Source organism: Carettochelys insculpta, chromosome 2 (genome assembly GCF_033958435.1).
Source record: "Carettochelys insculpta isolate YL-2023 chromosome 2, ASM3395843v1, whole genome shotgun sequence".
Taxonomy (NCBI): Eukaryota; Metazoa; Chordata; order Testudines; family Carettochelyidae; genus Carettochelys; species Carettochelys insculpta.
Window position 1 is genome coordinate 119,489,689 of NC_134138.1, and position 12,351 is coordinate 119,502,039.

The 12,351-nt window shown below is 40.9% G+C and overlaps 1 protein-coding gene across 6 annotated transcripts in view; it reads left to right on the plus strand.

The window, feature by feature from the left end:
* KIF13A (kinesin family member 13A) overlaps positions 1 to 12,351 on the plus strand; it is a 220,233-nt gene that overhangs the window by 134,302 nt on the left and 73,580 nt on the right. For all 6 annotated transcript variants that reach the window (XM_074987606.1, XM_074987602.1, XM_074987603.1 and 3 more), the window contains 5 exons: positions 754 to 864; positions 2,687 to 2,821; positions 7,855 to 7,985; positions 10,102 to 10,188; positions 10,296 to 10,462. In XM_074987606.1, coding sequence (XP_074843707.1) covers positions 754 to 864; positions 2,687 to 2,821; positions 7,855 to 7,985; positions 10,102 to 10,188; positions 10,296 to 10,462 — 631 coding nt within the window. The remainder of the gene's footprint in view (positions 1 to 753; positions 865 to 2,686; positions 2,822 to 7,854; positions 7,986 to 10,101; positions 10,189 to 10,295; positions 10,463 to 12,351) is intronic.

The window sequence follows — 12,351 nt, forward strand, 5'->3', positions numbered from 1 at the left end:
ATATTCGCCAGTGGCATCGGTCTCAGTCACTTAATTGTTTAACCATTTAAACAACATTTTTAACTGCATCTCTGTTTTTGACAACCATTAGGGATACAGTAAACCCTGTCTTAACCACCATTCTGTTATCCGGAACTCTCTGATAACTGGCATTTGAACCATACGTAAATTTCTGTTCTGTTTTTCATAAGCACAGTATAGTGAAAGTAAATACAAATAAACACAGCAAATACAGTGTAAGTTTACTGTGTCCAGTACTATTGTTGGTAAATAAAGAACTCTGCATACATTTTTGTTTCTTAATCTGTAATCTTGGTGTGTTTTTTTTTTAATGTTATACATTGCTAGGTATACCTCTCTGCTATCCAGAATATTAGAATATCCAGCAACCTCTCAGTCTCAGGGCTACCATATATGGAAGAGTTTACTGTAATTGCTTTTTTTTTCATCTTCTGTGCTTAATTATATAACTGTTCAGGGCACTTTATAAAATCATAGTAGGATCTTGGGTAAAATATGAGCAACTGCACATGTGTTCTGAATCTAGGGAATGCATTTAATCCAAATAATTAAAAATGAGTCAAAGTAGGGTGAACAAGAATATCCAATTTCAAAGGAATAACCTGTTAAGATTTTGTATTTTATTTATTTATTTTTTGCATAGTCACCTAGTTTTTACATAAATATATTTGTCAGATCTTAGCTTGGATAAATCTGCATAGCTCTGACAGTTTTCCGCTTCTCAACATTAAGGCCTTGAAAGCACCAGAGCTGAAGGAAAAGTTGGAAGAATCTGAAAAACTGATTAAAGAACTTACAGTCACCTGGGAAGAAAAGTTAAGGAAAACTGAAGAAATTGCACAGGTAGTGCAGCTACTTTGTGGTGAGACACAGATCCTCAGCTGTTGTAAAGTAGTATAATTCCATTGCCTTCACTGGATCTTTACTGATTTACAATAGCTGAGAGTCTGGCTTTGACTATTACTGTTTCCTATGCCCTTATCTCTGTAGGGAGCCTTTACTTGCTCTTTCATTCCTTCTGTGTATTTTTCATTCTTTTATCACTTCTTTCAACCTTACATCCAGAGAACAGTGTAATTTGCTAAAACTGACTCTTTCAGTAGACTAAATATAATGGGCTCACCGCCATGATAGTTAAAGTTCACTATAAGTATTAAAAACAAATGCCAATGATTATGGGCTACTTCAGATTTGTCAGATCAAAGCAGAAACATGAGTATAGTGGCTGAAATCATAGCTTCATTGAAGTGGATGAAAAACACTCAGATTGACTTCGGAGGGACTGGAATCTCAGCATTGTATTCATCAACATGGGCTGTTACAAAACAGTTCTTTAACATAAAGTGACTCTGTAAAGTAGAGTAGAAAGTTGTGTAAAAACAAATGAACTTGTCACTAAATGCTTGTCTACAGAAGGGGACTTCATAATATTATTCAAAGTTAACTAAAGTTGTGAATTTGAAATGGATTATTTAAATGTCTGTGTGCACAGATTCGGAATTAGTGTCTTTAATTTAATTTCTTAATTTTGAATTAAAATAACCCAAAATAAGGCCAATTAATTCTGAATGTGTCCACACATGGATTTACTGTTGTTTAAATAATCCATTTTAAATTCAGATGTTCGGCTAACTTGTATTCATTTTCCTATGTTTTCTTTTGTAGACAAGTCCTCATATTACTGTTGACTAGAATTTACAGAACTTGTAGATTCTGATTTATTTTCCATCATTTATGCTATTTGGGTTTTTTTTTGTTTCTTTTTGTTTTGTTTTGTTTTTTGCAGCTTGGACAGTGAATGTGTCAGTTGCGCTTTCAAGCTCTCATGCATTAACAGTATGTTATGATATTTGGGTTACACCACTACAATATAATGTGTGGATCCAAACAAAGACATCTCTGCTGAATTGTTTCTGTTAGTATTAGGTACTTTAGAGCTTTTTAAAAACAAAATGAACCCTTGAGCCTAAGCTACGTTGTCATTCCCTTAAACACCATAGCTGCTAAGTTGCTTATCTTTCTTGTATTTGCCTGTAATGTGACAAACTTGCTATTGACATTATTCAGAGCCTGATTCTGCAGCTCATATGGTTCATATTAGTTACTCATGTGAGCATTCCCCCTGAAGTTGATTGGACTACTTGTATGGCTTTCAAAGTGAGTGAACATTAAGGCTACATCTACACTATAAGTATCGAACCATAGAAGGTACTGTTGGAAGAGATGTCTGACAAAAACTTCTTTTCGACAGATTGTGTCTACATATTAAAAGCAGATCAATCTTTTGATCTGCTCTGTTGACAGAAGGCCCCCTGGAACGTCTACACGGCTTTTTTGTCAGAATTTCTGTTGACAAAACGCAGTTTGTGTGTAGATGCTCTGTTTTGTCGACGGAACTCCAGTTTTGTCTACAAAACTCTCTAGTGTAGACATAGCCTAAAGGAGTACATCATGGTGCATAACAGTGAAATCTAGTAAAAGCATACAGGGTATGATTGTTTATTTTAGTTAATCCTTTTACTATAATGTATGTGGTCATACTTTTAGTATCAGTGTCTTGTATGTAGATAAGTGTTTAGCTTTCGTCCTTGCTTTCATTTACTTGTTTTAATTATTGTCTCAGGAAATTATAATACATGAGTTCAACCTTTTTATTTGTTTTTAGGAGAGGCAAAGGCAACTAGAGAGCATGGGAATTTCCTTAGAATCCTCTGGTATCAAAGTTGGGGATGACAAGTGTTACCTGGTTAATCTGAATGCAGACCCTGCACTCAATGAACTTTTGGTTTATTATTTAAAGGTAAGAATGCGATCAGAACACTAACATATTTAACAAATCAGACTGAAGAACAATCTTGTTTATAATTTCTGAAATAATTTGGTATTTAGAATGATAGACTCCATAGGACTGATCAGGACAACTTTACTTTGTTGCAATTTCCCTCTCAATTTGCCTAGCTTACTCTTTAGCTCCATTGACTTCATTGGGTGACTCTTGATTCATGATGGTGAAGCAGAAGAACCAGGTTCAGTGTGTCCAAGTGTTATGCACAATCCTGTGTTGCAGACCCAGTTTTTCCAAACGAAGACTAGATATGAATCCCCTTTGGACTCCATTAGCGCTGCTCCCAAGAGGTTGATGGAAGCACTCCTGTGTTGCATTTGGAGTTTCTTTCTAACCATGAACTGAGAACTGGATTCCAGGGATGAAATCTGAACTTTACGCAGCCCCCCCAGTGTTGGATTTCTGTTTCATATTAGCATGAAGGAACAATTCATGTATTCAGAAAAACATGTTTCCATAATTAATTCAGTGACTTTCAGGTGTGCTCAGTTGACAATTAAGAAGTTTTAGGATTTTTTTGTTTTCCCTGTGGGCACACTGTATATGCTTAGAGTCATGGTGAGGTCCTTTCCTAATGCAGTGTAACATGTAGTAAACATTTTGCAGGCCAAAGCCCTCATTTACACTCGTGTGACTCCATTGTCTTTGGTTAATTTGCGCTATGTAGCTGGTTGATTGAAATTTGGGGCTGTATTCCATTGCCCTCACTCACGCTATGTAGTACTGTGCCCCCAAAGTTGTCCCATTGATTCTAATGGGAGTTCTCATGGAGTAATATACAACCTAGTATATGTAAGGGTGGTGGACTCTCTACCTTAGTAAACAATTGTGTTGATGCTAAAGAAGAAATAGAATTTCTCTTGCTTCCTTTTATTTGTGTTGTCTGAAAGCAGTAAAAATGTATTTTTTAATTCTGAATACATATGGGGACAAATCTGTTTCAAAAAAAAAACTTCATTTTTTATTTCAGATTACAGAAAAGCTTCATGTAGCTCTTAATGTCTTATTACCAAATCATAATATTAAACATTAACATTTAAATACAGCAAGTCAGTCTATTCACTATGAAAGAGCTATTTTTGGTAGTCATTCTAAGAGTGAAAATTAACTATAATTCAATAAAGCTGTTAAACATCAGAGTAATAAGTTTTCCTAACTTTTTTTCTTGATGAAAGTAGCTTTTGTGCACTTCAGTTACTGGCAGTACAGGTTGAATCTCTCTAGTTCGACAACCTCGGGACCTGATTGGTGCCAAACAAGAGAATTTGCTCGACCACGGGAGATCAAAATTGTCTAGCAGAGTTACCGTTGCTTCCACTGCTCACTGGGCTCTTACAAGACATTTAGTGGTAAATTAAAGCTCAGTAACAGCACAGAACATTGAGAGCCAGAACTGGTGGCTGTAAACAAATGTTATGGATCCTCCAGGAAACTTGGCCATACCCATAAGTGGATATCTAGCTTACTAAAATGATTCCAGATTACAGCTGTTGCTGGATGAGAGTGTTATGGATTAGAGAGGCTCAGCCTGTATTCTTTAATTCCATGGGAAACAATAACAGTGCAAACTTGCTAATATATTGGTATTCTGACGCTACATGTATCATCCCAAGTGAATGACAGGCAGCAAAGTCCATTATAATAATGCCTGGCTCTTATATAGTACTTCTATCAACATCACTCAGAATGCTTCACAGAGGAGTTCACTCTCATTATTTGCATACTAGTCTGTTTCTGTTTGACAAATTTTTACTGGTAGGGAGCTTTCATATTCTACTTCTTAAATAAAAAAAAAATTATAGCTATACACATGCTAAGTGTTTCACCCTTTTAGTGTTACCTTTTGTGAGATACAGTCAGGCTTGCAGTTCTGCTGAGCTGCAAACTCTTCGTGAAGATCAAGCAGAACAGCGTGTAGATGATCATTGTAGCATAGACTTGGTCATGCCAATGCTTGTGCACCATGCTGGTTTACCTCTCAGTGACTGCTCTCTTAAGGCTACTGCTACAGTCAAACCTACTGTCACAAAACTATGGTAGTCTTCTGCATCTGAATCTGGTGGTGCTGCACCTGACAGTTTGGCTTCTCTACAGTTAAATATGGAGGAACAGGAGTGCTCAGTGTACAGCAGGTCCTAATGGGCAGCAGAAGGGCCTCCCCCAGCATGAGGTACCTGGCCAAATGGAAGCATTTCACTTGTTGGATCTTGGGTGAAGGCGTTCACCCCACATGGGCCTCACTGCAGTTAATCCTGAACTATCTTTTGCATCTCAATCTCCCAGGCCTGTTTCAAATATTAAGGTCCACTTGGCCTTCCATCCACCACTCAGAAGTAAGTTGGCTTTTGCCCAGAATATGCCTGTCAGGCTCTTCAAGAGCCATGAGCAGCTTTACAACATCTCTCCAGGGGACTTAAATCTTGTGCTGTCATTTTTCATGGGAACAGCTGCCCCTGCTCTGCCCTTTGAGCCTTTGGCTTTCTGCTCTTTCCTTCTACTTTCCTGGGTGGTTGCATTCTTGGTTACAATAACATCTGTCCACCAGGTCTCTGAGGTTAGAGTGCTTATCTTGGAATCACCCCATACAGTTTTTACAGAGACAGGGTCCTGCTGTGGTCATGCCCTGCTTTCCTGTCCAAGGTGCTGTCTCAAATTTTATACAGGCCAGGACATGTACTTATTCTTTTTTCCCCCCAAAAGCTAAATAAACTAGAGGAGTGTAGGTTTCATTTTTTTAAAGACCTCAGTAGGGTGCTTGTCTTCTATATCGAAAGGACCAAGCCGTTCCACAAGTTGTCACACTTGTTTATCATGATACCTGGCAGGATGAAAGATCGTCCATTGTCTACCCAAAAAATTTCTTGGATCTCTGTCTGCTACACTCAGGCAAGGGTGCTGCCTCTGTCAATCATGAATGTCCATTCAACCAAGCTACAGCAGCTTTTGTAGCCCAAGTGCCTGTCCCGGACATCAGTACAGTGGCTACCTGGTTTTCATCCACATATTAACATCCCATTTTGTGGTTATCTAGCAGACGTGGAATAAGGCTGTTTTTGGTAGAGCAGTACTGCAAGCTGCAAGACTTTGAGCCCACCTCTGAGGGCACTGGTTGTGAGTCTCCTAGAATGGAATTGACATGGGCTAACTCTCAAAGAAGGGAAAATAGTTACCTCCCTTTTGTCACTGTTATTCTTCAAGATGTGTTGCTCATGCCCAGTCTTTTATTTGTTCCCCTGCCCCTCCATTGGAGTTGTTGGTAAGAAGGAACAGAGAGAGTATAGAACTGGGAGCGCCCAATGCATGAGTGCAGCACTCAAGGGGATGCCGACTGCAGCTGACTCTATAAATAAAATGCTAAGGCAGAAGTCTATGACTGTGTGGAGGCTCACTCATCTAGAATGGAATGGACATGAGCAATCCATCTTGAAGAACCACAAGTATGAAGGTAGATTATAATTTTTCTTCCTTTTCTGCTGTCCTCAACTATCTCCTGGCATTAAAATCTGGTTTGTTTGAGTTCTTCCGCCATTCATTTGGCCACTATAATAACTTTTGTTCCCTGGTTGTGGGAGGCTCAGTGTTTGATAATTCTGTCAGAGCAAGATTCAGCTGGTGTTTGAGGGGCCTTATACTTCATACTGGAGATCCCTTTCCTGTATATGAGATTTAAATTTATATTCAAATGTCTTACAAAATCTTCTTTAGAACAGCTGGCCGCCTGTTTCATTCTTTACTTAGTAACAAAAACAGATTTTTTGGCATCACCTCCTCTAAAAAAATCAGGAATATGGGAGCTTTAATGGCAGATTTTCCCCAGTGTTTTTGAAGAACAAAAAATTAGTCTGCAACCTAAGTTTCTACTTAACACATTGATGACTTGATTGTGTGTAAATGAGATAATCTCTAATTATTTTCCCAAAACCATGTCAGACCAGGAAAAATGCTGTTTTGCATAATTTAAACAGGAGGGAGCTAATCATTCTGTTTAGAAATTTTTCCAAGACTGTTTCAATTGCCATCGCAATTGATTTCACAATTTCCACGCAGAAACTTCAAGGTAGATTTCTGGACATGTTGTTTCATATTATGAAGCTTCTGATATGTAACCACGTTCTGTGGTATTAGCCTATTCCACGAAATGCATTTCTGTCTGTTGCATAACTCAAAACACGTCCCCATTGTTGAGATCTGCAAGGCTGCAGCTGGGACTTTGATGCATACTTTTTCTGAGCACTAAGCAGTTATTCATTCTTCTGGATGAGATGCTGTCCTTGATAATGTGGTATTTTCTTTAGCGTTGGACTTGACTCCAGAATTCCCTCATCCTCTTCAGGATTTTGCTCAGAAACCAGTTGAAATAAAGCATTCATGAGGACAGTATTAGGAGTAGTAGTAAAGGTTCCTCAAGGCAGCAAAGCCAAATACCTGTTACTACCAACATTCTTGTATCAAAGGTGCATGGGATGCAAGCACACCTGAAATGGAGCAGCTATATGGGGACACAACTGAAATATCTGTTAGTGCACAAGATCCTATCCTATTTGGGTCAGATTCCAAGAGACAGAAGCTATGGAACAGAGTTGACTAATACAGTATGCTTACTTTAGTCCATTTGTGCCACAGTTTTGCAGCCTATGTTGTCTTCTGTGGACTGCAGGACACAGTTGCTTTTTGTTACTATGTGCAGTAATGCTTGGGCACCAGAGTCTTGTAAATATTTAAAATTAGAAATAATTTTTGTGGTGTTTTATGGTTTTTATAAAAAAAAAAAACTACTAAGCTGAAATGCTGCATAGAAGAAATGGTCAGTTGCCCCTTACAGATTTTACTTTTGCCAGACCAGCACCATTTTTTTTCTGGCAGAAGTCCACAGCATAGTTACACATTTTATATTCTTTTTATGTTAGTATTTTCATTGTAAATTGGAACTCATAAGTTACATAAAGAGAAACACCTTGATTTTCGTTAATGTTTTATTAATAAACCAGGATCACACCAGGGTTGGTGCAGATACCTCTCAGGACATACAGCTCTTTGGTATAGGGATCCAACCAGAGCACTGTGAGATTGACATTGCATCAGATGGAGAAGTTTCTCTCACACCAAAAGAAAATGCAAGGTAAGAAAGTTCAGTGCACTTGCTTTGTGCAATGTTGGCTTCTCATTACCGAAAGAGGTGTGCATTTTTATTTTACTCTGTCACAAATATTGTGTGTTCTAGTCAACAGCCAGTTTTAATTCAGCTTATGTCAACAGAAACATAAGACACAAGGGACCTACACACCAGACAGGAAGTCTCCATGATCTTTCTGGATAAACTATCATTAGAGGGGTCTTGGAAAGAAGGATGGGATCATTGTTTACATGGGTTCTGTACAGGCAGGATGATAAAGATGCAGTTACTACTATGCTAACTTCTGGGATGGAATATCTGTCTGTCAGTTAGCTGGTTGAATGGGTTACTGCAACCCATGTGAATTTACTTCCTCCGAGTTCATGGTATATATAAATTTCATTTGCAGGCCCCAGTTATAGTAATACCTAGTAAATATATGAATCCAGGCTCTTTCCCTCTCATTTTTCTTTCAGGCTACAGCCACACACCCAAGTTATGTGGCGATAACAGCAGTTATTTCAAAATAACTTTGCTGTCATCTGCACTATGCACACACTATTTCAAAATAAATTTGAAATAGAGGGTGTATTATTTTGAAAGTGGTAAACCTTATTGCAGGAGAAATATCACCTACTTTGAAATACCTATTTTGAAAGAGATGCTGTTATTACGTGAGCATCTATTTTGGAATAATAATTTTGAAATAAGCGCTATTCCCTGTCTTAGCAGCATGTATTTAAAAATAGCTATTTCAAAATAGGCACTCTTCTGAAATAAGCACTGTATACGCAGACTAAGTATTTTGAAATAGCTAAGTAATATTTTGAAATAGATTGTTGCGTGTAGCAGTCCTATTTTGAAATAGGTATTCTGGAATCATTTATTTTGAAATAGAGCTGATGTGTAGCCATAACCTTAGAGTTATAGGAATATTCAATTTATAGGGATATTTTTCTTTGCTAGCATTTAAAGCAATTCAACCTTGCAACATTACTTAATGTGTAGTAATTCCACACAAGTACACCACCTGTGATCTTACTGTGTACTTAATGTCACAAATACAGGCATTATATGGTAAGCAAAAATTGAGAGTTGTCACCGTGTTTTTTGTAAAGCACACCTTAGTCTATATATTGTCGTACTGCTGGTATTTAGACTTAGGGTGGTAGAGTTACAGTACAGGGAGTTAGTCTTTTTGAATTGTAAGAACACAGTAGTATGTGAGTGGAAAAATATAACAAAGCTTTGTTTTCTTTGTCCTGATCAGAAATGCTTAAGTAGTTGTTTCTGGAATATTTATGTTATGATAACTTTGTTATGAGAGTTGCAAATCAAACAATGAATTATTTCATACCTCATACTTAAGATATTTGTGATATAAAACTGAATTCACAATGCTGCGTCTAAAGGGACAATATTGTGCTTGTAAGACACATTTTGGCAGTAAACGCTGCTTAGTTTCCTTTTGCTGCTTTGAGCCAAAGAAGCAAGAACCAAACAATCCCACTTAATTCTGTTATGATTAAAGCTTAAATACAGAGGACCCTAGATGCAAATGCTGTTTTTCAGAATTTCTCAAAAAGAGAAACTTCTGATTAATATAAGCTGTTTATCAAAACAGTGACATTCAGTGATAAAGGGGAGTTTTATTTATAAATTATATAATAACTATAGCACATATTAGCAATATTTGCCATCTGTTAAACTAACCTGCTTTTGGAGGTATCCTTACAAATGACAAAATAACCGTGCACAATCTTTTTTTAATAAGGTTTGCATGTAGCTAGGTTCAGAGACTGTTCACAATGAAACAGTCTGTGACCCAGTTTCTGGAATGTGCATGCAGTTTTTTTTTTTTTTTTTTTTTGAACCACAAGCTATGGACTAAAATGGAAGCCCTCTCCCCCTACTGTTTATAATGCAGACCTACAACCACAGCAGTTCTTCAGAGGTGGTAGCAATTGGTCTTTCATTCATAACCTTTCACGTTTACACTTAAGAACTTGGTTAGCTGGTATATCATCTTGCATAGATGAGGAAAATAGACTAGATGAACTTGTAGGTGTTTTCCATATATCATTTCTGTTATCTCACCGAAGTGGTCTTCCTCTTTTTTTAGATCCTGTGTAAATGGCACACTGGTATGTTCTGCCACTCAGCTGTGGCATGGAGATAGAATCCTATGGGGAAACAACCACTTTTTTAGGTAATTTTGTAATCCTTTATTTCCTCCCGCTCATGCACCTTTTTTGCCTACCTATTTTCACTGTTGTTGTTTTTAAAATCTTAAGTCACTTTTAAATTTTTAAATAGAATCAATCTGCCAAAGAGGAAGCGACGAGATTGGTTGAAAGACTTTGAAAAAGAAGCCATTTTAGCAGAGAATGAACTGGATGCAGCTAGTGAAGCTTCTTCTGAACCAGATTACAACTATGAATTTGCACAAATGGAAGTCATAATGAAAACGCTGAATAGTAATGGTAAGAGAATGGCCAAATCAGATGCTTGCTGCTGAATGATTGGGTCCAGTTTGAAAAAAAAAACCAAACCTGCTCAAATACATTAGTTTAGTAGTCGCTGGAGCAAACCAGTAATCCATCTAGTTCGGTATTCTTCCCAAAAGAGGCCAATATTAGATGGCTCAGAGTAGAATACAAGAAAGGCAGTCCTGGGTAATTACAGAATAAACTTCCCACAGGTAGGGTGCATCTACGCTAGCAAATATGTTCAAAATTAGGATCGGAAGTCCGAGTTCTTTCAAAAGGAGCCAAGGAGCGTCTACACTAACACGGCACTCTTTTGAAATTAACTTTGAAAGAACTCCCCTGTTCTTTGGAAGTTGGTCCTCTGCTCCCGGGATGGGAAAAGTGCCCTGTTTCGAAAGACAATCTCGAAAGAGAGCAAGTGTAGATGCTCTGCAGCCTACTCTTTCGAAAGAGCAGGTCCTCCATGGCCATGATCAGCTGGCAGGCGGTGGCGCCACTCACAGCACAAGCATAGTTCTGTGGCTCCAGTGTCCAGCCACCTTTCAGCACGCAGGCTCCGAGAAGCCCTCAGACAGGAAGCTGAGAGTGTGCAGGCAGCAGAGAGCCCAGGCTGCCATCCGCACAGCTCCTAGCCGTGACGCCCCGGGGGAAGCCGCAGCAGCTGGGACTCCTGCCCACCCCAGGGCCCGTTCAGGGACCGGGAGGAGTCCTCACAGGAGGAGAGCCAGCCCCCAAAACGTCGGTCCCCCTCCTGGATAGAGGCCAGGCTGCAGGATCTCCTTGCCCTCTGGGCAGATGAGGAGGTCCTGCCGCAGACGGGGGTCCAGCGCCGAAACGTGCCTACCTTCAAGTCAAGGACCTCACTGGCCAGGGTCACCTCACCCAGACCAAGTGAGGTCAAAAGTGAAGGAGCTCTGGCAGGCGTATTTTTGGGCTCAGGACATGGCCAGGCAGTCAGGGGCAGGACCCACCAGCTGCCCCTACTACCACGAACTCGACCGCCTCCTTGGGCCTAAGGAGACGAGACCCCTGGCCGTGTACCTGGACACCTCCGACCGAGCTGGAGGAGATGGGGACTGAGGGGGAGGACTAGTCCAGACCACTGGCCACTGGCAAGTGCCCCCAGCGAATCCTGGATACCAGCGATGACGAGGGCTCAAGCGAGGGGGTTCGACGTCCCCTCAGGCCCATCCAGCCTGGCCCCCTCCGACCACGCCTCGCCCGAGTTCCTGGAGGGACCCACAGGTGAGTACCATGCATGCTGGTGGCCAGGGGAGGGGGCACGCAGTCCTACCTGGCGTGGTCCCACACTACCCACAGGGACATCAGCCCCAGGGCACGGGCAGGCCAAATGGCCCCACCACCCTGGCCTCACAGGGATGACGTGTGGCACCAAGCACCATGCAGGTTGGATGGTACCACAGGCCACCAGGCCGCGGAGGGACCGAAGGAGGCGGAGGAGAGCCAGCGCTCCTGCAACCCAGATGGGGAGCCCTGGATGTGGTCCCTGCAGGACTGCTGGGATGGGGTGGGAGGGTTCAGAGGGTCCGTCACTTTGACTAATGGCCCATTCCTCTTTCCTTTTGTCTCCACAGTTCCAGCAGCCGGACCAGTGCCACGACAGGCCCAGGGAGCCCTACCACTGAGGGCGAGGGGGAGCGGCCCAGGCCTCAGACAAGGACAGCGCGGGGCCAGGGAGGAGACAGGGAACGCAACCCCACAGGAGCTGACGGGCATTGTGTGGGAGTGGCTTCCCGTGGAGCAGCAGTCATGGGACTGAGCGGAGTCCAACTTGGATGCCCTCACCCAGGCCGTGGTTGACCACCTGGCCCTTGCCGCCGGTCCATCGCAGGTCACTCCCACACCCACACCCCCTGTTGCCC